Source organism: Habropoda laboriosa, unplaced genomic scaffold, assembly GCF_001263275.1.
Source record: "Habropoda laboriosa isolate 0110345459 unplaced genomic scaffold, ASM126327v1 scaffold529, whole genome shotgun sequence".
Taxonomy (NCBI): Eukaryota; Metazoa; Arthropoda; class Insecta; order Hymenoptera; family Apidae; genus Habropoda; species Habropoda laboriosa.
The window spans coordinates 154,034-180,498 of record NW_017100671.1 but is presented as its reverse complement, the minus strand read 5'-3'; the positions used below and the strand labels follow the sequence as shown (position 1 = coordinate 180,498).

At 37.7% G+C, this 26,465-nt stretch overlaps 1 protein-coding gene across 1 annotated transcript in view; it reads right to left on the bottom strand.

The window, feature by feature from the left end:
• The window catches only part of LOC108576843 (tyrosine-protein kinase Dnt-like), a 105,019-nt gene that overhangs the window by 12,363 nt on the left and 66,191 nt on the right, over nt 1–26,465 (bottom strand). Inside the window, exons 3-4 of the mRNA XM_017939906.1 lie at nt 15,205–15,379; nt 5,250–5,454 (exon numbers count right to left, since the gene is read on the bottom strand). Of these exons, the coding sequence (XP_017795395.1) occupies nt 5,250–5,454; nt 15,205–15,379 (380 nt within the window). The remainder of the gene's footprint in view (nt 1–5,249; nt 5,455–15,204; nt 15,380–26,465) is intronic.

Sequence of the window (26,465 nt, the reverse complement as noted above, 5' to 3'; positions counted from 1 at the left end):
AACCGTTTCTACAGAAAACCTAACACCTATTATATTATACTTATACATTTTAATGTATCATCAAGTGACACACTATTAGGATCTTATTTTGATAACGGCACACCTTAAATTTAGAAATTTTATCGGATATACTCGTTGCACTACGACATTGCAGACTTTCTTTGAACCTTTCTCTTTGGGATGTCAATAATTTTGTAACGATTGTTTAGATTTGATTCAAGTGTACTAACGAAAGTGTATATTACTATAACTGATCAATTACAATTCTATTTAAAATTGAGTAATACATATTCAATATACAGCGGGTGATCAAATTAACAGATGTAGGGAACCGACGACGGAAAAATATTGAGGGACCTTCGGCTTAGCAAGCCGAGGCTCTGCGCGCTACGCCAACCACTCCCTCTGTATTGTCCCCCGTCGGCTTCCTATTTTTTGGGTACGGAGGCCCCGATACTACATAGAGCCACCTGCAAAGAATTGATGGTTTTGCATTTTAACGATTCATTTTTAGATGAAAGCCCAGTTACACTGAATTCTTATTATCTTTTTTATGAAATATTGACATTTGCAAATTGCAAATACACACTTGGCAACACTTTGTACGAGTAACTTGAAAACTGCGTGTTACAGTTTCATTGGTTTATAGATCTTGAGCATTTTAATCTTTCTTGCCGTAAATTATTTAAAATGTCTTGAAAATATCACCAAAGGAATCAAGGCGGTAATTGCGGCAGAAAAGTGTCGCTACCAAATACTAACTTTGTTGTTACTTCTTAACTGTATTTTTTATAGCTGCATAAGCTAAGTTTCACTTTCGATGTGAATATTTAATTGTCAATTAAAAGTTGTTCAAAGTAAAAACCTTGATATTGTGATTTTATTTCTACACAAACACAAAAAACATATTTTTCCTACCTCTACCTCTAATAACTTCATCACCCACTGTATTATTTATTACAACAGCAATGACCGTTCTCATAAACGCTATAACAATTGAGAACGAAACATTTTCAGCAGTTATTTGCAAGCTAAAGTAGATCGCACCGTATTCCGGAAAGTTTCCCAACGAAATGGAAGGACAAACGACACTTTCCGATATTGTTAACCGCGTTCCGTCATCTTCAAGCCGAATGGAAGCGCATCGTTGCACAAAACCTATCTAAAAGTTTCATGAATAATGTCAGCAGCCATTTAAATAATTCAAACTTTTAACTTTAGCCCACGACATTTGCATCGCGAACGAGGCTTAATCGAAGAAAAAAAGGAAGAAAGGAACTGCTTGAGGCAACGGCGAGCGGAATCGACTATTCGAAGACCGAAATTTGCAACTAAAACAGAAATTTTAAATACATAGTACAAAGCTATGCATGCTAAGGAGCACCGCGCCCGGATAGAACTACAATTTTCTTATTTTTCTTTCTGCAGAGAGGAAGGATGGGGAGGGAGGCGGCGGAGCTTGAACATCTATCGGGAGAATCAGGAAGAAAACGTGTCTGTTCGCATGCCGAAGATCTCTGGTAGACAGGAACAGTAATGGCTTCTTCAGCAATGGGATCTCAAGCGTATCGTTTTACAGGAGGGATAAGACGTTGCTGGATTACATGACTGGGTGAGTTTGAAGAGAGTGCGCGAACGAGGAAGCAAGGGCGAAGGACAAGTTTTCCCCGTAGCTCGTGGTTACACGTAAGTATATATACTTGCTGGCTTGCGTACGAGGCGCGCGTATTTACATGGCTGTACGTGTTTGTAGAAACACTCTTCCGGCGATGGTCGCTCGTGTCGGTGCAGTAGTCGCTGGCACGGCAGTGAGGGTGGCGTTTCAGACAAGGACACGGAGGGTTCAGGCGTACGCGTATACCCGGTAAATTGATCCAAGATCAAAGCCGAAACAATCACAGGACTCACTTCCAGTTCCTCTCTAGCTTCTCTCCACCTTTCACCCCGATACACCCTCCTTCCCACTCCCGGTCTACAGAGGGTTCCGCCAGAGAAGGAAGCTAACCGCGTGTGTAGCCTTCGCTCGCCCCCTATGGCGACTACCTCTTTGAATGGCGGAACACAGCTGGTACCGAACCGTTTCTTTTCCTCGAGAAATTAATGTAAAACGCTCTCATTTCGAGCTGGTAAATCCTGTGTATAGACTTTGTTACTTTGGCCAATTCAGCCACGCTTGGCTGCTCTTTCTAAACTCCATTGCATATTTATTCGACATTTCCGTGATCCCTGTTTTCGCTCCCTTCGACGTTTTTCGTGTTCGCTTCAAACGCGTGTAACATGAAAAAGTGAGTCCTGCGGAGTGTCAGAGGGATTATTATTCTGGCAATTTTCCGCCTTTTTAAAATTGCTTTTTAAATGCTACGTGTCAAGTACTCGAGCTGCGCTCAGAGACGTTGCTCTTTTTCGTTTCTCTGACTATAGTTTGTAAGTCGTGAACGAAACACCGAATTTTTGTTTACAGGTTCAAACGAGAACTGAATGCTTCGGCGTTTCGTTCGTGTTTAATTCAGGATTATCAATCGAGATTGGTTTTACAGGGGAAGAGCCGGCAGCCCCGGCCATTTAAATGAAAATGTACAAGCAAAGGATATTAGTCAAATTAAATTTTCAAAAAATAAACTTTGCACCGTTTTCTTTTACTATAATTCTAAAAATTGAGTATATTTCTTAAATAACTTTAAGAAACCTTTAAACCTTATTTTTAAGGATTCAAACAATGACGGGTAGCCCAGGACGGTCATTTTTTATTTATTTTATTTATTGTTACGAGTCTTCCTCGAAAGTTACCTCGCAAATTAGTGTCTCGATGTTTGTTTTATTAGTGAATAATATCTCGGATGTTTCGTTTTGTTCTGAGCTTATTTTTACTGTTTTAGTTTTTGTAACAAGATCCTTCTTATATGAAGATGTTAAAATTTCATTTTTTTTCGCCTACACTTACGATAAACAATGTGAAGAAACAAGCATTATTCGTTAATTTAATTTACATTAAAGATGAAAATAAAATTCAATTTTGAAACAATGAAAGTAAAATTTTTGGAACTACTAAAATAGTTCTATAAGATACTAAAAACGAGGACAAACACACAAAAGCGCGAGCTCTCCTCCGAATAATACCACAGTTGTTCAATGAACACTTATCGAACAAAGGTACGCCACTTTTCCTCGTACATCCTTCGATTAACATGGTTTCATTGAAATTTGAATTTTAAGCGATCAAAGAGATCAGCCAAGTGCAGCGCAGCTCGTAAATGGAGGGATCGTGTTCTTCAATGAAGAACGCGGAGAGGCGAAAAGACGAAAAGAAAAAGCTACGATCTCGTCGTCTTTATTTCACGGTGCCAGTCCTGCGCCTTGTCGAAGCTGGGTAATAATTGTAAATTGCTGATTAATCTGCTTTATTAATTATTCACTCGAGCGTCAATGATCGATTACATGATTATACTCGGTTTCCTCCAGTGCCAGCATTGGCACATAATAAAATACTCGCATTTGCATTTATATAGAATCGAGGATTCAGGTTATGGAATGAAACTAATTTTCTTAATTGAAAGAACGATATAACGATAACGCCCTTCCTCGAATTGAGAACGAAGGGAGTGTTAGTATTTCCACTAATCTCACGAATAAAGAAGCAAGACTTCTACGTGAGAAACATATTGAAATCTATTTGAAATTACTGTTTATCCTCAAGTTCTTACTAAATAGAGTCTCAACGAAATAAAATAAATCGAATCTTATTTCCTTCGAAAATCGTATTGGTCACTTACACGAGAACCGTGTGCTTTTTTCTAATAACCAAGTATTAGTTTTCTTCGAGAGAAAATGGTATCGAAGGGAAGGGAGCAGAAAGCTCGATAAAGGCGACACAAGAGCAGAAGGAATGGGAGAAGAGTGGTTGACGCATGAACAAGTTTCTGGTAAGTAGTACAAGTCTGTCAGATTAAACGGAGGTTGCAGGTTGACGCGCTTGAAACAGCCGAATGAAGAGCTGGAAAGGGTTAGAGGAGATGGTTATTATGTCAAATTCGATGAACTTTTGAGCGAGCCTTTGGTGTTGCACGCGAGATCAGACGAAGCCAATCGAGACGAGTTCACGAAGAGTGGAATAATCTCGCAGCCTCTGCTTCCACAGTGCTGAAAGAATGACACGAAGAACGAGAAGAGAGAGAGAGAGAGAGAGACGCCACAGAAGAAGTTTGTCGAGAGGGTGAAGGTAGGGTGAAGAGGGAGAATGAACGGTTCTGAGGGAAAATCGGATTTTCTGACATGCAACGAGAATTTCTCGTCTACCTTCGACTTTGTTTCGCGGACTGTTTCACCGCTCTTAAGCTCGTTACGCCATTCGAAGAAACACAATGGCCTGACATTTTAAGCCGTCCAATCATATGCGCGGGCCACAGTTTGCGAGTTCGCGAAGTACGATCTTCAAGAACATTGAATACTTGGTTACCTTACTCTTTAAACGCTGGAAAAATTCCCGAGTTCTGCCAGACTTTGTAGAGCTTGGTGCAGTAATTACTGCAGTGGCACGAGGATAATGATTCTAAGGGTAATTTTATTTGATACCGTACGTTGTTGGAACCTTTGTCCCTTTCGAATACTGTGTCGAATTTAAGTGCAAAAGCAGGTAGTGTTCAATGTAAAAGGAAGTTGTCTGAATTGCGCTATTTGAAGTATTTTGTATTACTTTATCTCGCAAAATTGAAATATCTCTTGAGAAACTGAACTTATTAAAAAAATGTTTGAACAAAAGTTGTTCGGCATGAAGGCGGACACCATATGGCGCAAATTGATTTTTTGCAGGTCGAGCGATGGGGGAAAATTTCAAAGTCAAGTTCATTTTTTCTTTCATTTGTTTGCTATAGTAGGATGACGTTTGTTGAGACGATTTTAACGATTTGCCATATGAGGTAATTTATTATTGCAAAATGTTACAAATTCGTGAGTTACTAAGAAGTAAACCTGAATCGCTGGTTGACGGCTATTAGGCTGTAAATAAAGATCGAACATTTTATCTTCCCTTCTGCTTCTAAATATCTATTTGGAAAGACTAAAACTCACGAATAGCAATGTATGTTAACATTTTTCACGATAAAATCGTGTTCAATCGAATATGAAATTGATTAGAGCAGTACACGATATAAGGCAGGCTAGTGCATCTCCGCGGAGTTTCATGATTCAGGAGCAGCGCAGATACTTAGCGCAATATCTTAGGGAACTTTCGGTAAAATGATTTTACACCGTACCTGGCTCAGATGCGTCACATGGCTGGAAGCGTAGTAACTTGCTCTGGAACCGCAAGGTCTCGCATAGAGTGGCTCCAGGTCGGCAATGGTTGCGTAACTTCCGGAATTCGCGCTTCCGGGTCGTGGGTCGACCCTAACCAGGACAGAACTTCTGGCCAAGCCACCGGTGTCTGCCGCTGAATAGCTGCAGCAGGGCAGTGTGTTCCTGAAAGGACAGACAGTCCTGTAGCCACCTAATGATTATACACAGGGTTAATTATATCTGTAATGCACGACATGCTTTGCATCGTCCGCTGAGTTGTATAAGTAATAATCGAGAGAGACATTTGCTTCTGCTCCATTACTAGCTTCTCATTTCGCTGCTTCCCTCGTGACCTGTCGAACTCCCTACGACGTTTGAACATTTCTATTAGGTCGGTCCGTAAGTTCGTGCGGTTTTTTCGAATGTGAAAACTTCACTTTTTTCAGAAGTACAGTAGTGCACACATAAGCGTCCGCAGTCGGGACGCTTAAGTGGGGTGGTGACTTCTGCGAATTTAACTAAAGAAAAGAGAGGAGATGTGTCTGATTGTGAGTGGGATACCGATATATCAAGTGTCAGTTGTTCACATTCAGGAGTCGATATCGAATACTTTGTTTCACTCGGCACGCTCTAACTCCACTCCGAACCCATTTCCAAGAATTTATGGGGACAGCGACGGACGCTTAAGTGTGCAAAAGTGCGGACGCTGATGCGTGCACTATTGTATTTAACATGAGTGTATCAATGACGTATTTTCCACCATTATTCACAACTTCTTCAAACCGTTTTCATAGTTCCGTGTCGTTATCGAAAGAAAATCCATTTAGAGCCTTTCAGAGGGAGTGGAGAGTGGTAGTCCATCGGAGTAAGGTTAGGCGAGTAGGGTGGATACTGAAGAAGGTCCTGAAGAGCTATTTTGTCAAAATGGTTCTTCAATCATAAAGTAAAATATGTCGAAAGTGCTCATTTTTGATCAAAAATCTTGTTATTGTCATTAGCACAGCATGGAAACATTTATGGTAACATGAAAGAAGAAAATGAAAGCTATCGAATGACGGATATCACATAGCTGATAGGCAAATGTTATGAATTTCATTCAATACGAAATGAAAACCGCACAAACTTATACCTAATATTTCAACTTCCGATTTTCTTAGGATAGCGATGAAATCCCCCGATTTGTCATGAAATACCGTTGTTCTAGTTTTATTGACTGTTTACATGCGTACAGTGTAAGTTAGATTATTCAGTTTAACTATCTTAGAAAATTTCATTTTACTTGCACGTAAGATTAATTTCGAAATTAGAAGCTAGTGTAGGAGCCGAGGAAAGATTTTAAGAACCCAACGGGAATTAAAACTCGCGATCTACGATTGACAATAGTGATTTCATATTTTATTATTAACAAAATCAGTGGATTCAGAAAATCCTTACTGCAACTAAAACCAAGAAAAGCATCAAAGAAGAACCATGTTGGAAGGAGCACGTTACGTTCCAGAACACGGTGGCCCTAGGACCCTAAACTCGTAAGCCCACCGAGTCGCGACACAGAGGTCAGTGCACAAATGAACCCCTCCGAGCATTCAAAATTTAAATAATCATAAAAAAAATTAACATATTTATTCGAAATAAGAATCATTACAATCGATACACGATTTATTTAGCAAAATACAAGTCTCGTATCTGTCATTTATATTATGCATCTAATTAATTTAAGTAAATTAACTAATCCTCTTACATCAATCGCTTTTAGAAATATGCTATAGTTAAAATTGCAATTTCCATGGTTTCCACAATCTGTGAATACATTCCTTTCCATATTCCTTTATTGTCATGCAGGAGGACACAGTGTACGCATAAATTTGAGAAATAGCGTGTTTCCCTTTTACTCGTTAAATCGGCGACTCGATATCGGAGAAAATTGGCGAATAAATCTGCCAGCGTATCCTACACGATCCGTATCGTCGATGGTGGTGCGTAAAATTACCGCTTAGCAAGCGGAAGAAAATGATCAAAGAAGGAGGTTTTTTCACCTTCGTAGCGTGATATTAGAACAGAGAGAAGCTGAAAAGCAGCGAATAACGGGACGAGCAGTGTGACAAATGTAGCGGTACAACGGGAAAACTAAAATACTACGAGAGAACTCGTGGAGGAACGGTAATTCCAATATTTCGCCGGATTTATTGGCCGTTTCGTTCATGTAAATCCGCCGGCACTGTTCGACAAAAAGTTGGACGAAAGAGAGGAATGTATTGCAGCAACGATTCCAAATATTCTCTACTCGGCTTTTTGCGATTCTCTGTATCTACGCCTGAGGACCTACCGACTGTATTTCATACCGAGGGAGGTAGAGGAGTTCAGATTCGGTAAGCTCGATTTGCTTCCTTTCCGCGTATATAAATGTCCGCTAGACATGCAGACGTAATCTATTGATACGTTAAGTAGTATTCGCAGTCAATTTTACCTGTATTGGTTATTTTAACCTTTGTACGCAAATCATCATATGTCTCCCGCACAAGGGAGCACTTTCTTGGAGTTGTTCGTTAAGCCTGGAAAAGGTTGGCAGCCTTTATACACCGGTATTTGAATTTTAGTGTAAATTATGAAAAATGTGAGAACACAGTGGTAGTTTAAGCGCACCTAATTTCGCCTACCAAAATTCAAGTGGTCCTCGATTATTGATATTTTTCTATTTAATTAGTCTCAGGTGAGAAAGGTATCGTTTCTGTTCCGTGTAGCTCTAACGACAGGTTAAAACTGTTGAAATGTGAAGATGTTTCAATCACAATTGGAAAAACGCAAAACTATGTACATTATTTTTAGCCATATGAGTGTTTTAGAGGCTATGTTAAACACCTTTTTATTGGGATTGTGTCTGAAAAATTCTTTCTTAAACGAAGAGTTAAACTTAACATCACTCGCAATGTGATGTTAAATTGTCACAATTCGATAAATGTTTTCACTAAAATACTTCTACTCCACTACACGTTGCAAACATAATATGTTTTCCTACACATTTTTGGCTATTAGTGTACTGATACAGTTCAGTACTTTGTTTACGAAATATTACAAAGGGCGACATTAGAATATTTACCCTACTGATTCCAATGCAATTTAAACATAAAAAAGTGGCACCAATCTAAAGATCCGGATGGGTCATATAAACCCAAACACACTAGAAGGATTAAAAGTAAATTGTAAATTTTATCGTACTTTTATCGGGACTTCAAAAATCTTAGCACTTCGTTCACGAAAATAACTCTTTCATCGCGATCAACTTTTACAAAATCAATAATCTGAAGTGACTGCTTTTGGAAAAACTGAAGCGCGGCGTTACGATGTCCCTGCACCCATAGTGTGAGGAGTGGTGGAAATTCGTGTTTATCCTAACAGTACCTTGATATTTTTTAATATATTTCTTACAAGGGATATTGCTCATGTGTCAATCGTCGATTTTAGTGAAATTCACGTATGATAGAATAGTAGTGAAAACGATACTGGACACGTATTCTTTTCAATCGACAATTTTAGGGGGTGAAAAGCATATTTCCTTCCATATCTCAAGTACTATTGGACGTAGAGAAATGGTTTAATCAGCAACGTTGTATATTTTGGTTCGATTGTGAATTGTGATCCCATTTTTTGATTAAAAAAGGCTGGGCGCCCAGTCGTGGCAAGCGGTATGAGCCATTTCACGTGAAAACGTACAAAATGCAGTTATAGTCTCTAGAAGCTAAACTGTGCAAAATTTTACCTTTCTGTTTTGTACAGTTTTCCAGTTGTTTAAAACAATTTTTTGTTCTCGTACTCAATTTAAAACTGAAGAAATGCTCTTTCGAAATATGTACATACAATTTCATCTTTTATTAACAAATGTGACACTAATCAATGTTAATGTTTCAAATTTTGGCGCAGAAAGTGTTTGAACTTTGGACAGAACTTTTTGGGGCTTCAAGGAGTACCTACTCTTGTGGACTTTAAAGAGAACTCTGCCGGATTTTGTAATGTTAGACTTTATAACTTCGTACTCTTGGACTTTCAACTTTAACGTGTTTTTTGTATTGAACGTTCAAAGGAAACACCGTGCAAATAGCAATAAATAAATTTCGTTGTGTTTGCAAATCTTTGATTTCACGAAATCTAGGAATTAACTGCTAGGATAAATATATCGTTTGACACGCTTGTGGAATTTACATTTTTTATATTATGTTTGACATAACACATAGGAATTAATATGTATACAATGGCCATTATATTACATTTTGTTGTATTCCTGTATGTCCTCTATAACACTGTGACTTGGAGCCACGTTATTTCGTAAGTCTCATTTTATTTGTTTATTGCTACCCTGTTGCACTATTACATTATTACCAGCCAATCCCTTATAATAATTATTCACCCCTGCTTCTCCTATTAAAATGTAAATTTGTAATTAACCGTAATTTTTTTCTCATGAACGAACAAAAAACCGAATTATAGAGGACTAAGTACCGTTACATTCATTTTTCAGTTATTTAACCATCGTCATCAAATCGGTCCCTCCACAATTTGTATCTGTAATATAATATAAATACACAAATTCGACGGGGAGACAAAGAACCTCCAGAGCGAGGTGCAAATACCGTTCGTCATCTAATAATATTAAGAAAATGATAATATGCATAAAGTGCTGTAAATATATTTGCAAAAAGAAACACTTATTAGTAATTTAATTGCAAAAATGAAAACGCTTTAGCTTTGCATATGCTATTTTTGTAATTCTCTTAATAAATTGTTATTTTGTACATTAAATTACTCATATATTTCTCACATATTGAAACATAAAATTGTTACATTGCGGTACAACTTCAAACAATTATAGTGTGTTTCTGTATTGGGTCTGTACAATTTGCACATAATTAGGGTGTGTTTCTATGAACACAGGAGGAGCGTTAAATCAAGTGTATTCACTGAAGTGAAACGATTATAATTATATAGGATTACAATCCAGGTTTATATTTTATTTAACCGAAAAGATACTAAATATTAGATATTAGATTATAAGAGATATTAAATCGATATTAGATTAACCTAAAAGATAACCGAAAAGGCAGAACCAACAAAAGGTTCCATTTGGAGCTCGAGTTACACAGTTCTCACAAGTTTCGCAAGAATACAGAACAATTTCCAATTAGAAACAATTGAGTCAATCTTTGCAGAATGTCGACTTTGTATCATAGTTCAAATATACACAACGGTACTGCAAGTGTCTAAAACTTAACGTACTCCTCCTTCAAAATTCTCCCGCGCCATTAATTTGTCGTCGGAGACGTAGTAATATCATATATTCCCAAGAGTATCTATTACAAACGTGGCGTTTCTGTTAACAATTTCGAGTATACCGAAAATACAAGCAATGTTATCGAGTTTACCAACTTTTTGTCCACGGTGCTTTATGATACTCGGAACAAGATATTTTAAACGTATTATTTTCCAGATAAAATTTTTCGAGATTGTTACATGTGAAACGAAGCGAAGAAATTTCCCAACTTCGTTCGCAGAGTGAACAATTCGGCCGCAAAGAGCAGCGTATTCTCGTTAAATCCTAAAATCATCCTCTGCGCGTTGAGATCGACGTGGCAATGAGGACGAGGGTGCAAGGGTGGATGCTGTGTTTACTCGAGTGAACGGATGTAAAATCTGCAGTCTCGCCCCCAGAGGGGACGTATACGGACCGGAGGAGGATCCTGAAGCCTCGTTTTCCCGCGCGTTATCAGCTTGGAGGGCTTCAAAAGAGTTAATAGATCCCTCGAGAGACAATTGGCCCACGTCGAGACCTCCCCAAAAGACAGAAAGGAGGAAAGATGGAATTTCCCGAAGAGGGAGGGGTTACTTTTGCATTCCCCTTCTCATAAAAATGTCGTTCCATAAAAATATTTCCGTTGGGGGATGGACCACCGTGAAACTGTGTGTCCGAAATATTAAACTGTGGGACTGCTGCGATTTCGAAGCAAATCAGCGACTCTGTGAAATCAATATTTTTGCTTAAACGAGACGAAGTGTTCTAAATAATATTTTCTCAGTATTATTGCATTTCGTACTTGCTAATGACATTATTTTCAGATGATTTTCAAGCAACAATTAACCAAGTCAAGTGAAATTGGAAAGGAAAAACGACAAATAAGACTGCTTTCCCAGAAATACCGTATTTGTTTAAGTATTAATAAAAATTCATCGTGACAGTATTCTAGAATATACAGGGAGAGTCATAACTTGTTCACCCGGAAAAGCTTCTAACATATGTGTTCTACAAAAAAGTGTTCTATATAGAAGTTGCACGGTATCGAAGGGAACATGTAAGGCTGAAACAGTTTTTCTAAATAGAATACGTACCCTTTTGTATCAAAATTTAATAAAGCAGTGAATTTTGAGTGTTCGTAAAAATAAGATCGTACACTTTTTAACTTGTGTTGGGACATAACGTTGTGAAGTACTGGAATAGTATAATAACAAAAAACTAAGTAAATATAATAATAGAAACTTGATATTACAGTCGCTTTAATGCAACCAATTTCTTCGTTTGTTCCTATGATTGAAACGAAATATCTACTTGCTCATTCTTACACATGCTTCTATTCTCTTTGTTCTATCGTACGACGTACACATTTACGATAAACTGATTGCTATTATAAAATATAGTTTTCTTTTCGTCAAATTAAGCTATTTGTTAAAACTTTGTGTTTACGATACGTATGTATAGCCACGCTATTTTTGAAACATTCTTATTCAACGGTTTCATTTATATTCGACGTCCATTAACCCTTCGAGGACGATAGACTCATATATGTGGTCACAAAACATTATGAACGCAACCAATAAACTTACCTTAAAAGTAGTTGGAGTGACCATGAATTCATGCACTATATTCGAGGAAAATGTAATTTTGATATAATTTTAATTAAAAAAAAAACTGAAGTAGTGACCTAATTATGTGTTGTACAAGTAATCGGCACTTCGACTTGGTACTTAGTTCTACGCCCGCAAAGGGTTGAACCAGATTCCCATGGTCCTATGCATGCAGAAACCCTGTGTTTTTGCGGTCCACAAGGTACGATGGCGCCCTGCTTCTACAATTTAACAGCAATTGACGTGACGTAAAGCTACGTCATGACACATAGACAATTAAATCTCGTTGAGACCAGTTGCCTTTGGGCCATCTCCAGTGCCAGTCTTCCCATTTACGGCGCTAAGACGCTGTACTACCATTCTACCGACTTACAAATCCTAAGGGTGTTAAGTTCGCAGCCAGGGAAGACTGTTGTTGAAACGCAAATCTTCTTCAATGATTAGAGTCACTTCGCGTCTCTCATACGCTACATTAATTTTAATTAAATCTCGTTGAGACCAGTTGCCTTTGGGCCATCTCCAGTGCCAGTCTTCCCATTTACGGTGCTAAGACGCTGTACTACCATTCTACCGACTTACAAATCCTAAGGGTGTTAAGTTCGCAGACCAGGGAAGACTGTTGTTGAAACGCAAATCTTCTTCAATGATTAGAGTCACTTCGCGTCTCTCATACGCTACATTAATTTCGTGTGAGTTGAACGATTGTTACGAAAATAGACGATATGAATGTGAATTTGTAATGCGAACTGCTCTAGTAGACAGATGTAGCCGACGTGACACTTTGTTAATGAAGGTTTGACGGTCATTGACGACGCGTTTGACCATCTTACTGTTTATACTAAAATGTGTGGTGTGGGGTGGTCTACGATGACGAATAGTATCTCTTCTTCGTGTTGGACTGTCTTCCATGAGCCACGAGTACACGGTCCACCCTGGATTTCCCCAGTCGGCATAAAGTATGAGGCCTAAAGGATGGCCTAACAGGACTGAAATTGGTGAAATTGAGCGTAAATGTACGGGCACCAGGAAGGCACGAAGTGTAGAGCTTCTGTGTCCACAAAAGACTTTTCTGGGCCTCGACACTGCTCCGAAAGGAAAATTAAACAACAAAGGAATTTGAAATAAGAAGTTCTCAAAGATAGCAGGCCTGGTCGCCCATGTTGTAAAGTAAAACTCCTAACGGTTGTAAAAATAAGCTGATTTGCCAATCATGTCACCGCCTACCCCTAAAGTTTTAAGACAAAATAAGTCATAAGGAGAAACACGGAGAAGTGTAATTGGGTCTAAGTAACTAAGTACAGCATCTTCTTAGCATCTCTTACTTCTTGCAAACTACTTAACGGCAGACAATAAACTTTGTTAATCGAAACAATGAAATCTCTTCGTTTATGCCTGCTCAGCAGGCATGGGCAACTTTTCCTGGTTCTGGAGTCAAATTATCATTCTCTCTCCGAGTCAAGGACCAAACTAAATGGGTTTTCGCGTGTGTTTTTACGTATCAATATATTAATACCTCCAATGTAATGTTGCATGTGATTAAGTGTTGGATACAACTTTGACTAAATATTAAATAAAATTATAAAATGCAACACGATACTAATCAGTACTAATTTAAAGACTTCGCGGGGACGGATCGCGGACCATATCTGGCCGCGAGTTGCCCACATACGCTCAAAGCGTCAACCCAACATTCGAACCACAAGAATCGCGAGAAGCAAGCTAACACTATTCTCTTCTATTGTTCATTTAAAAAATTTTCTGATGACCAGTGCTATATAAAGGGAGAGAGGAGTTAAGGCGAAGGAATGGAGGAGACAGAGGCGAAGGAGATAAGTGGTTCCCTTCCCCCTGAGTCCGTTGGTTACATCCTCCCTCGCAGGAGTTCTATCTCGAACAGTGGGGCGTGTAGCCGTGCAATAAAATGTCGGCTGCCGCGGCAAGCGACCGACGGATCACTGAGGCTTATTGAAAGGATATTTCATGCGAACGAGTTCCTATCCAGCTTATCCGACGAATTTCCCGCGGGTGTGTGGAAACCTTTCTTTGCCCTTCTGTCTCTTCCCTACAGTGAACTGGGTCCAAGTTAGCCCCGTTCCAAGCTTCCAGCGGGAAATTCATGACAGCCAGTAACACGCGCCGACGACTTTTCACTCTCTTGCTGGTGCTCGTGGGAAATGAAAATGTGCCCGGCGATACGTAAAAAGCCGGTAGCTGTGCGAACTTTATGAGCAACCAACGGCCTACACGCTGCCTTGACGGGACGACGATTTATTCGTGACGGTAGATCCTCGTGCCTTGCTTGCTTGCTTACGCCACGATCAAATTAGGCTTTTAACGAGCAGCTTGCTCGATCGATGCTGAATCGCGGTTCTTTCTGAAATTTGCTGCCCTTCGTTTCACGGGAGATTGGCTAATGTGTAAATATTTCGTTAAATTTTACTCGATGCGAACGGTTGCTTTGGTGGTATTAATTTTCTACTAGATAAGATGAAATACGGACGAAATGTGATGATATTTAATGATTGTAATTATATCATTTTTACGTGTATCAGAATTGAAATTTGTATTTGTCGATCACGTGTAGTAGATCCTTTCAAATATGTACTTTCTTTTCTACACAATATTATTTTGGTAAAATTAATCTAATTAAATTAATTAATGTAATTTTAATTTGCATTATAATTAGTGCCAATGAAAGTCTTGCTAAAACTATACAGCATACTTTTCAAAAAAATGCATCGAAAATGAAAAGTAACATTTGTTTAAATGGAACTTCAAAAAATTCAGCCATGTTGGACTTCTGCACTCATACGCTTTCCAATGATGTATTATATCATTTTCACCTACAAAACCAAATCTTTGACAGATCTTTCACTCTCACAATTCTAATTTCCATTCTCTGACGCATCAAGAGTCGCAAAACTTTCAAAGTGCATTTAAGCGTTACTCTCGTTTAATTTCGTTAGAAATAAATTTTTTGGACAATTTAACGCAAAACCAGAGTCTCCTTTAGGCTGGAGGCTGGCGTATTCGAGAAGCTGTACTTACTGCGATTCTTGTATACGAGCCTTGCTGTTGCGAATATACAAGGCACTCGCTATGCTGCCGACGACTAATAGTAAGGCGCACGAACATGTTGCAGCAACGTAAAATGCTCCAGCTCCGTTTACCAGAGGTCCTGGCTCCAGGCGAACCGAATCATTTCTTGGAGGTGCTTGCACTCCTGCAATAAAAATGAACAAATAATTCTGGTTCTATTCTTCGGATTAGTATTTCTGGTTAGCTTAACAATCTGGTTTATGTCTGCTTTTTTTTTGTTTCATAATACAGCAGGGCCGTATTTACACTTTTGGAGGCCGTAGATGCAACATCATTGCAACAAAGAACAAGTTTTAAACGAACTTGGCGTTTTCGTTTTCAGCGGCCTCTTGCTTTTACGTTATGAATTTAATATTTAAAACCAAGTATTCTATTTTTCAACTACAACTAGACTGTTTTTTTTTTTTGTTTGTGAGAGACAGAGAGTGAAGCTCCAGCTTGCGCCTAATACGCCTTGGGGTAAATGCAGCCCTGATAATACAGGTATCAAATGTCTAGAAATTATTTATATTTTCTGTGACAGTTTTAAAGGAAGTTATTGCATTCTTGGAGAATAAGTTTATTTTAATTTTAGTATTTACATAAGGTAATCGCTAATTTTACGCGCTGAATTAAAACTTTATTTGATTGGTAGGATATTAGCTTACCTTTTTTTATTTATTCAATTTCTCAATTCAGTCTCATCAATTTATATTATTTTGTGTTCTATCCATAATAAAATGCACTAACTGCAGGAAACATTTTTAAAGGATATTTTTATTGTTTTAAGGGTTGTCTATCTCTGTTAAGATTCGTTAAAAGTTTGTTCCATATACGGTTCCCGGTTTTAAATACTATTTCTTGTTTTTCTTTTTCTACTTTTAAATAATACACTTAGAAATCTATCAGGAAGTATATATTCTTCTTAATTTTCTGAAAAATTAAGACGAATTCAATATTGTACATTAATATCAGAAAGAGATGAAGTCGAAGATTGAAACGTAATCAAATTTTCATTAACATATAATAAAATTTTGTTAAAATCTTCTGGGGAACGATTTGCTATTACAACTACAAATCACCTTCCTTTTGTATATAGTACTTCCGTTAAATTTGAACTTCCATCAAAGAAAAATTCCTTTTTAATGGAAGAAATGGCAAAATGTGCAAGGAAGCTTCATTTAAAATATTAGAGTCCCAGGTTACTTTAAGGTTATATTATTATGAATGTTTAAACAGACGTCAATGTCTGCTACAACATGCAGTAGAAATAAATTGCATCTATAAAACATTTTTCTTCCACCTTATTCGCTTTTTGAAAACCATTTAAATTACGTATAAAAAATTGTCTCGTACCAGCTCAGCTAGAGAAAACAATTAAGTGATCTGTTTTACGTGACCCACCCTGTACCATAGACAAATTTTCAAAATTTATTTTTCCCAAAACAAAGCTTCGTTCAAGAGAAATTTATTTTTCATTTGCGGGATATTCTGTATTACGCGCATGTAAAATTGTTAGTCTCGTTCTTGCTCACGAGCAAATTTCCCCTCCGGAGGTTCACCCACGAGATGATCACGAGAGAAGGAGTCTTCCCACTACAACTCCAACGTCTGCCTTTTGTTTGTTACACATTCTGCGTGCTCGTACCAGTCATTTCGTATCAAAAAACTATCGCTGAAGTTGAGAGAGGACTCCTTGAGTCCTTCCGCCGCGCCGCAACTCGAACGAGATCATCTCAGTCGCACAGTGGAGGCACCTCGGGAGAGGAAATTTGCTCGTGGGCAAGAAGTTAAGCAGCTCTGGTCTAGATAATTGGTCCAGCAGGGAACGTGTTAACAGATGATCATAAATTGCCATTTCCAAAGCTTAATGCAAAATACACGCCATTTTCTAATCCTGACCGAATATGCTTTGACAGTGAAACGATTAAACGGAATGTGTACTTTCTACACACTATCGAAATTTCATTCAAAAATTCATAAATAGGAGGAAGGTAAAGCGCGCGCTGCAGGTACGCCGTCAATATTCTGTCATTCGTGCGTGACTTTGACAGCGTAACAATAGTGAAACGTGGCCATTAACATAGAGATTCGTGAGTGAATTAATGAGCGGACTTCTGTACCGGCGCAAAATAATCGTATTATATGTACAAAGCATATTCGAGCCGCATTGCGCTATCGGCGAACCATTACGTCGATTGAATCCTGTTTCTCACTCAACATCCCCATGTGCACGCTCGTATGAGACGATTTCATCGAAGAATCGTCGATTCTCTGATCGATCAGTCGTCCACATGTATCGAATCTCCATCGACATCGAGCAGCCAAAGGGCTACGGGTTAAGGGTGTATGTATATATACTCGAACGAGTAGGAAGAAAATTCCTTTGAATCGGTCCTTTTCGCCCTTTCGTTCGCCACAAACGGTGAATTTTCTACAATGCATAACCATCCTTTAAGCTACACCGGATTTCTTTTCACGTTCGTTTGCGCTTTTCCTTCCTAGCCTTTGTGCACTCCACAACCATCCTGTGTGCTAAGCAAAAATAGAGTTTTTCTGACGACGCGGTGTATCGTGTGGAAAAATGAATTTTTTTCGACTTTTGGGTACAGTCGAAGTTTTACTTAAAAATAATGAAAATAAATGAATAATTTCCATCAATGTGGATGACCTTTCGCCATTTTTCTGCCAGCTTGCGAATGGAAATTCGACGACTTTGAATGAATTATGCGAACCCAGTCGGAAAGAATTCATTTCTACACCTAAGGCGTGTTAAAGTATTCCTGTCATCCTAATGCACGAAATCCTTCGTCTCCTCTCTTCTAGACATTGCGTACGAAATTTATGAGATTTAATTCTGCTTTGTTGCTTCGAATTTCCGTTCTTTATCTCCTCTCTTTCTTTTTTAACCCACAGCGGTGCAAAGACAGTGGGCTGCAGTAAATTGCACGGGAACACCGCTTTACCTTCGAAACTGCACTTTGATTCTTTTGCTTGCTTGTCTGACCTTTTTAATGAAAGTCTACGTCCCGACTTCTTTATTAAAGAAGCCTTGGTGCGCGCAGCACAGACGCTGCCGCTGGACTCGCTCTAACCTATCGAATGCTTCGAATTTCCTCAAACGACTTTTCTTTGAACAAAAGAGAGCCAAATTCAGAATCTCGCGAAGTTTCAGCGGTAAAAAGCAGCGCCTTGGAAACATTGCTGCATCCTCTAAACTCTATTGTAATTAGATAGTCGGTTTAGTTACTGTGCAAAACAAGCCAAAAGTGTAGTCAAAAGGTTCTTGAGAAAATCAGTTGTTATTGTGTAATTTTATTCTTGACTATTTTCACCTGTTAGTGTTTACTGGCACTGATAATGATATAACTTCAGTAATGAGTCAGGTCTTTACAAAGTTTCTTTCATTATGTAATACATTCTGTTACAAGTGCATTTTTTAAAAATGGAACTGTATATTTTTTTCCATAGTACGATAGCGTTTGTTGATACGAATCCAACGATCTGCTTTATGAGGTAATTTATCATTGTAAAATGTTACAAATTATGTTATAAATTCGCGAGTTCCTAAGGAGCCAAGTAAACCTGACGGCTATTAGGCTGCACGCTGCAAATAAAGATCGAACTTTTTATCTCCCCTTCTGCTTCTAAAGTTACCAAATGTTACAAATGTCAATACGAATGCTGAAAACTTTTCTTTAATTAAACATTGATAAGTCGAAATAAACTTCGTTTATTTATGTCGGTATATTTAAATGTCGCAGAAGGGGCTCAATTAGTAAGAAGTTTGTGCACGTGGCATTGGACATCGACGCAAATTAACTGGTACCATCCGTCATAATTCATTTCCATAATAGGTCCAATAGTATATCAGTCTGTCAATTCTAAAAAATTTGGAAGTGAAAGTATAGCGAAACATTTAATAAATTTTCGTTGAAATTATTAACGAGCAGTTTTCCAGACATAAAACATAATGGACATCTCATGGCCGTGCGGATAAAAGCTGATTTACGCTGTCCATTCAGATAAGGGAATAAAAACGATTGATCCGAGACAAATATTGTTACAGGCAGTACGTATATGAATATATTTATATACAGGGTGTGTTTCAGGTTTCTGTAGGAACTTTGTCGTCGTAACTCTATGGTTAAAAATAAAACAAAAATGTCATCAGATCTAGACACCCATACTTGAAGATTTGAACATTAAACTTCAAAGAAGCAACGAGTTAGGAAATGAGAAGTTCGTGAAGTAACTATATCGCGATTAATAGGAAGCTTCGTGTGTTTAGAGATAGAAATTTGACCAAACATTGCACACCGAGGTTTTGACTTATCACAAATAGGCTCATTGAAAAACCAGAGCCACATCGGAATCCCTGAACGCATACATATGTTGACATCGATTGGGAAAATAATCCAATTAATGGAAAATTTTGCACTAAGAGTACTTACACATCGATGTGATTTACTGGGACATTGAGGAACCAGAGAAGTGTGGTACACAACTGTGTCAGGAAAGTAATTACACCGAATCCTTTTATTGAGAACTGATAAAAGTACAACTTATTGTATCTTTGAAGTAAGTTTCAACTCGCTAACTCGAATGTACAGGGTGGGGCAGAAACGTTGTTCACCTGGAATATTTCTAGGTATATTTTAAATCGCCATTTACAAAAATAAAGATGACGTTGAAATCTCCTCTATACCTCCACTTATGTACAAAAATTTACATCACATTATATATAATAGTTTTCTATATTACTACAAGCAACACTTCAGGTAGACAACGTGTTTGCCACACTGTATATGATATTGCAATATTTTGTATAAGTGCATATTTTAGCCATATCTCGTAAATAACACTGGAAAAGATAACTCTTTCGAGCACAATAACACTTGCTCCATCAAGTTTTCTACTTTTCGTAGAAGAATTAAAAGTCAACTTTCGCGAGGTTTTGCACAGGGTTGACCACAATGTTTTGCAGGTTGAAAATACGAATGATAATTAATATCGTTGCCTTTGATCCTCCATTTCAGCGTCGGAAACAAGAAATCTGAGCAAGGGATTTTGTAAAGACCAGACTGACAGCTACGATGCTCATTTTTCCATCGCTTTTTCATTCTCTAAAAATGTCTTGTGTCAAAGAAAAATTTAATCACCCGATAAAGAATCATTAAATGCACTTTTAACTTTTCCGTATGTTCTGGAAGAATTCTTTTTCAATTTCGCACAGCATTATTTTTGTCACGTGTTCAAATTAGTAAATCAGAAATCATTCCTAAATTAGCATTGATATCAGTCCCATTACTTTTCTGATACACTTCGTACCTCTGCCGTTTTTTAGACCAGTTGACAAGATGACAATACGTAAGAATCGTTTTGCACTGTCATAATAACGAAGCTACAAAGATCGTAAAGAATTCAGTTTCATAGTTGTACGGTATACAGTAAATTCTCTACAAGTGTCAGTCAGTTTGGATTCTACAAGTGTCAGTATAGATGGTCCTACGCCTAGGCTGCGTCATTGCTGCGACTGTTATCTCGCTCGCTGTCAGTCAAGCGTGTAACGCTACACCACTCTGTTTCTTTTACGAGATTTTACGATAATTTCTTTAATTTTATTTTTTTTCATCTGAAATTTTTTTTAACATGGTGAGATTTTTCTGATGAAAATGTTCAAATTGTGCCGTGTTTGATGTCATTTTCATCAGAAAAATCTCATCAATATGTTAAGAAAAATTTCGGGATAAAAAAACGTAAAATTAAAAAAGTTGGTATTTAAATCGCTTGGTTGCCTCGACTCACGTTTCATCCTTATTTTTTATTCGCTGTCCTTGTCTACGTTCGGCAAACTACAAAGGCGGGCGCGAGGCTCGAAAACGTAGTCCCTGACTCTGCAAGTGTCAGGTTTAGATTCCTTGCGGACTGACCCTTGTGGAGAATTTACTGTAGTTGACTGCACATATCGGCTCAGACTGTAACTGTGCATGTGTACTCACGATACCTCTAGCGGTCGTTAAGCATTTGAGATGCTTGGAGGTACTCAGTGTCTGCACTCCAGACAATCGACCGTATCTGGAGGGAACGTGTAGCAAATCGTAATTCGCAGTTGCAACTTGTGATTGGCAATTAATGCAGCTGTGACGCCTGATTTGTTTTATTCGGTGGCGTTGGAATCACCATTGATTGCGTTGCATGCGCAAAAGGGCACTCGAACGATTCAGCCTTCCCAATAACTGTAATACCAAGAGGGAGAAGTAAAAAAAAAGGGAAATTACGTAGATGAAATGTTTCGTTCATCGCGTACGCCAATCATTTTGGGACGTAAAAAGAGGCAATTATCGCGCAATTAGAAGTCGCGATTTTATCGTTCCGTTTTACAGTTTCATTACATCGCGAATAAAAAATATTGAAAATACTTGTATCACCTTTTTGTTTACCACGTTTTTTTTCCAATTCTTTGCCTGCGTTAATAATTTGCATTACAAATGTTGCTATATTTATTTTCCAACGATTTACACCACCTCTCGCATCGATGTCTCCAATTCGATTCGATTTATGCCAGCAACGTAATAACGAACACATACGTTCATTGTCAAACCAAATAACACCAACGTTTATAGGATTTAAAAAAGAACTGCGTGGATATATTAACCCTTTCGCGACTAGCGCCGGTTATATCCGGCATCCACTAAATGCTTCACACTTGGCTAGCGCCGGTTATATCCGGCATCCACTAAGCGCGTCGCCTCAGCAACTCAAAGTGAAGATTTATTACTGGATTTATTTTAAAATACAGAACAAGGCCTCAACAACAGTCCCTTTATCCAATACATACTTAAGTCCTCTGCTGTTCCAACAAAATCCTTTAAGATTTTGCACGGACACACTGAGAGCTCCAAAAACGCGAGACACTCATGGTCTGCACTAATGGCACGACGACTCGTCCATTAGTGGCGTACTGATGCCTAGTTCCGCCGTCCCGAAAGGGTTAAAGGGTTAGCCCACCCTGACCGCCCCAAAATCATAGGTATCTTTGTGAATTTTTTCTGTGAATATGATGAAACAAACGGGGAATCACTTAGGTAGCCTGTAATACAGGTAGGTACAGGTGTCCCTTAATTTACGCGGAGTATCCGTTCCACGTGGATTCGTTTTATGCATATGAAAATCGCGTAAATGAAGTCTGTCGCCACAGCCTTATCAATGCTTTTTTATGCAAGTACACATATGATAACTAGCGCAACGTAATGTACTTTTATCCTTATCTCATCCAGCACTGATGCGTTTCAACATCGCCGAATAAGTTACCGTATACACTTGTTACTTTTAAAACTTCTAGGAAAATATATTTTCTGGCCGCGTAAATTAAGATCGCGCACAAAAATTACCGCGTAAAAAAGTGCCGCGTAAATTGAGGGATACCTGAGTACATATATTCAAATATACAAAAATATTTTTTTTTCCATAACTTTCTTTATGTTCTCATTAATAACATTATGTGCGTATTCAGCCACAAAATAATTTACTTTAAATCCATAAAGAAAAATGACCTGAATTTGGTGCACATGCATTGTATGTTGGAAAGGAAATACTAAAGACCATAGAAAAGTATTGATATTCCATTTTACGTAAAGTATATACAGGGAAAGGATAAGTTTTTCACGATAACATGATCAAAGGACGCAAGGTATTCAAACGGAGATTTTATACGTTATACGAATTTATAATTCCTCATTTTTACGATATATTTGTATGACGGTAACAGCTCAGGACTTAAGGAAAGCAAAGATGTATACAGAACGATGCTCTTTATTCACTTGATACAGAAACATGAAGGAAACTTAAGAAACACAAAGACTAGGAATATTGACAATGAGAATAACAAGGTTTTCTTCTGGTTAGAAGACAGTTGTAAACAGTAAGAACTGATATCAAAACTGTCAAAGCACTGAAGTGGAAATCATTATGTGCGACTTTTATATTTCATCAAAGCGGTCTTTATAACGTATGTGCAGCAAGAAGATGAAAAAATGTTCATAAATGAAATATTTTCAACGAATTTTTATAACGATTTCGTGTAAACAATTTTTACTACACTTGGTACATTTCAAACAGCCATTTGACGTAAGAAACCGCTCTGTTTCCCCAGGACCGAGATCTTTACCTATACTTTTGTGAAACTGTGCATTGAACAAATGGAATATATTTTATATGCACCAATTACAAGTCGAGTGATAACATACGACAAATGTTCCGTCCTTAGACGGTCATAAATCAAGTCATTTGCCGTTTTTCTCAACTAACAATAAGTAAAATTGGGTAAAATTTGGTCGTTATTTGAGAAATAGGCGGACACATTCTATAGAACACCTTCCATAAATGTGGCGTGGAACTTAATCGTAAGCGTGAGGCAAGAAATTCCTCGATATTGCAGTTTCTTGCGGAGAGCGCGGAACAATGTAAATTTGTGTCCTGCCTTTAATGAGTCTCATCCTTTTTATCTGTCTGCGTTATCTCGTTTTGTTTCCGGCAAAGTGACAGGAAAAACAGGGGTCGTGGCCGTTGCTGGAATAAATAACGAAAAGCAGACGGACAAGCTTTACACGATAACGGCGGAAACGTTCGCGAAACATTTGGACGAGGAGAAATTTACTCGAGCACGATGAGATGCGTACAGGAAGCAGTGAAGGAAAGAGAAGAGTAGGAAAAACCGAGGAAAAACTTAAATAAATCCTGCGGGCTTGTAGCCGCTTTCGGTGCCACGTTCAACTTCTTAGAGGAATCTTTCCTTTATTTTCTTGTTTATTTGCGAGGAACCGACATCTTTTTTAAAATGTCTCCTCTTATACGGCACAATACCCGCCATGCGAAAAGTTTTTAAGTAACTTTAGCTTTCATTCTTCCCGCCGCGTGATCGTGGTCCGAAGTTACTTTCGCCAGACCAGTCGCCTTCTGTTGTTTCATCCTTTCGGAGGGCTAATTAAATTGTTGATAAGTTTATTCAACTCCTTAATTACGCGTTTCTTTATTCGGCCCAGTTTGAAAACGTCACATAATTAATGCCTCCTCTGTGCAATTCGTATTTACCATTGACGGAGGAATGTTTATTCGTACAAAGTTGCAAGTTACAATTAAGGATTACCGAAGTCAGTGGTTTCTCCTTTCTCATTGCACATCTGCATTATCCTTTTTCAGCTCCTGTAGCTTGTATTAACGACTTTAGCTTATTTATACTTTGAATTTTCATTTCTATACGCTTATTACTAGAATCGTGAAAGTTATACAGAAATTAAGTCAATTTTTTATCTTGGGTTCGTTAACCTTTCAATTTTATTATCTCGTGTTCTGTAATGGAGTATGTTACTTAAGGACGCGTTACAATTAAAATGAACTGTCGTTGGGACCTTTAATATTGCACGAGTTGTGCCCTGTAACAACAAGTGCTCTAAGAACCATCGAATCAACGAGAATTTGAAGTCTGACGTCTTCTTACAGATTATTAAATTCTGATTATTTCTTTATGTCTAACCTAGCCTCCTGACTGAGACTGACTGACTGTACTAGCCTGATTGTTAAGCCTTGTTCTCACTCTGACTGATCCAAAATAAAAATCTACTTAAAAAGGGAATACATACTTTGTCCAGTTTGGTGGAGAATATCGTTTAAATGCAATGGAAGTTTACCTGTGTTTCTCTGAATTTCAAAAATTCAGGCAGAATTGTAAATATTATACTGTCTCGCAACGTAAATTTAAGTAAATTAGGTTGAACTGCACAGAAAAAACAAACGGACGCAGCATAACGTGTAGTTATAATTGTTATGACATGTAAATAGAACGATAAATTTAGTGCAAATATAGAAAACGTATAATATAATTTATTTCATGGTATTGTAACAAGCAAACGTTGAATAAATTCCTAAATCGTATTAAAAAAATCATTTAACACAATAATTTCAGCTTTATTATGATTATTCTTGATAAATGACCACAGGCCAACTTGATTTTTAATCGTTATAATCTTTAAATTCAGTGTGAATAGAGAAAATGTGGCATATAATTCATTTCACGATATTATAACAAACAAACATTGAATACATTTTTGATTCGTGTAAAAAGAATTATTTAACACGATAAATTTAGCTGTACTATGGTTATTTTTAATCTACGACCACAGGTCAACCTGATTTTTAATCCCTACGAAATTAATTTAACCACGAGTAAGTAACGAGAACGCTAAAACCTATGTTTCCATTGAAGAATATTGTAAAAACGTATAAATTGTTATATGCAATGTTATAACAAATTGTCGGAAGTATAAATTTATAACAAAATTGTGAAAACTGACAAATTATACCGTGTTACGGTAACGGAAATCTCCCGCGAAAACTTCCCGCGAAAATTTAGGTATATAAGGACCCGCCGATGTCCCGCGAATTTATTCACCCTTTATACTGGGCCCTAGACACTTCGCGTAATTTTGACCTGAGGGTACTGAGATGTGAATAGGGTGGTCGATGGCTACTAGCTAGCCTATGTCCACCCTATTAACACTCTACTACCTTCTCTCAAAATTTCTTATACTTATTACTACACTTTGAATACTCTACTTAGAATTTTTTTTTCTTTTTAAATAGAATCACTTCTCCAATTATTCAAACTTATTAGAGAGTTAGTGTGAGGCATTGCATAGTCCACTTCGAACGAATTATTTCGATATTATTTCGGGGGTTTGGGGAAATCGAGATTTCAATTTTAGTCATCGTTGCTCTTCGTCCTTGTCGAATAGGGGATTGACTTTGTTTCCATATCGAAACGAATTTGAGATTTTGCTAATGAAAATTTGGACGTTTCAGCTATCCATTAATTAAATACGTTTTCGTTACAGGTTATTTCTAAATTTAACATGTACTTTTCTTCGAGATATCTACATATAATTTAATTTTCTTTCAATTTGTCTAATTTTTATTTATTTTTCTATGTTATTGAAAAGTGAATTTTGAATTTGTTTTATGATTTGTGATTTTCTAAACTGATAATTTACAGCTATCCTAGGAATTGCATGAACTGCATGTTAAGTAGTTAGTTGTATTATTGTATTTTATATTGTGAGCTGATTTGAACGAGTGCACTATGCCCCACCGTTGATTAAACCGTCTCACTAGTTTACCGTAATTAATAATCTATTTTCGGAATTTATACGAGAATTTTTGAATTTTAGTAAATA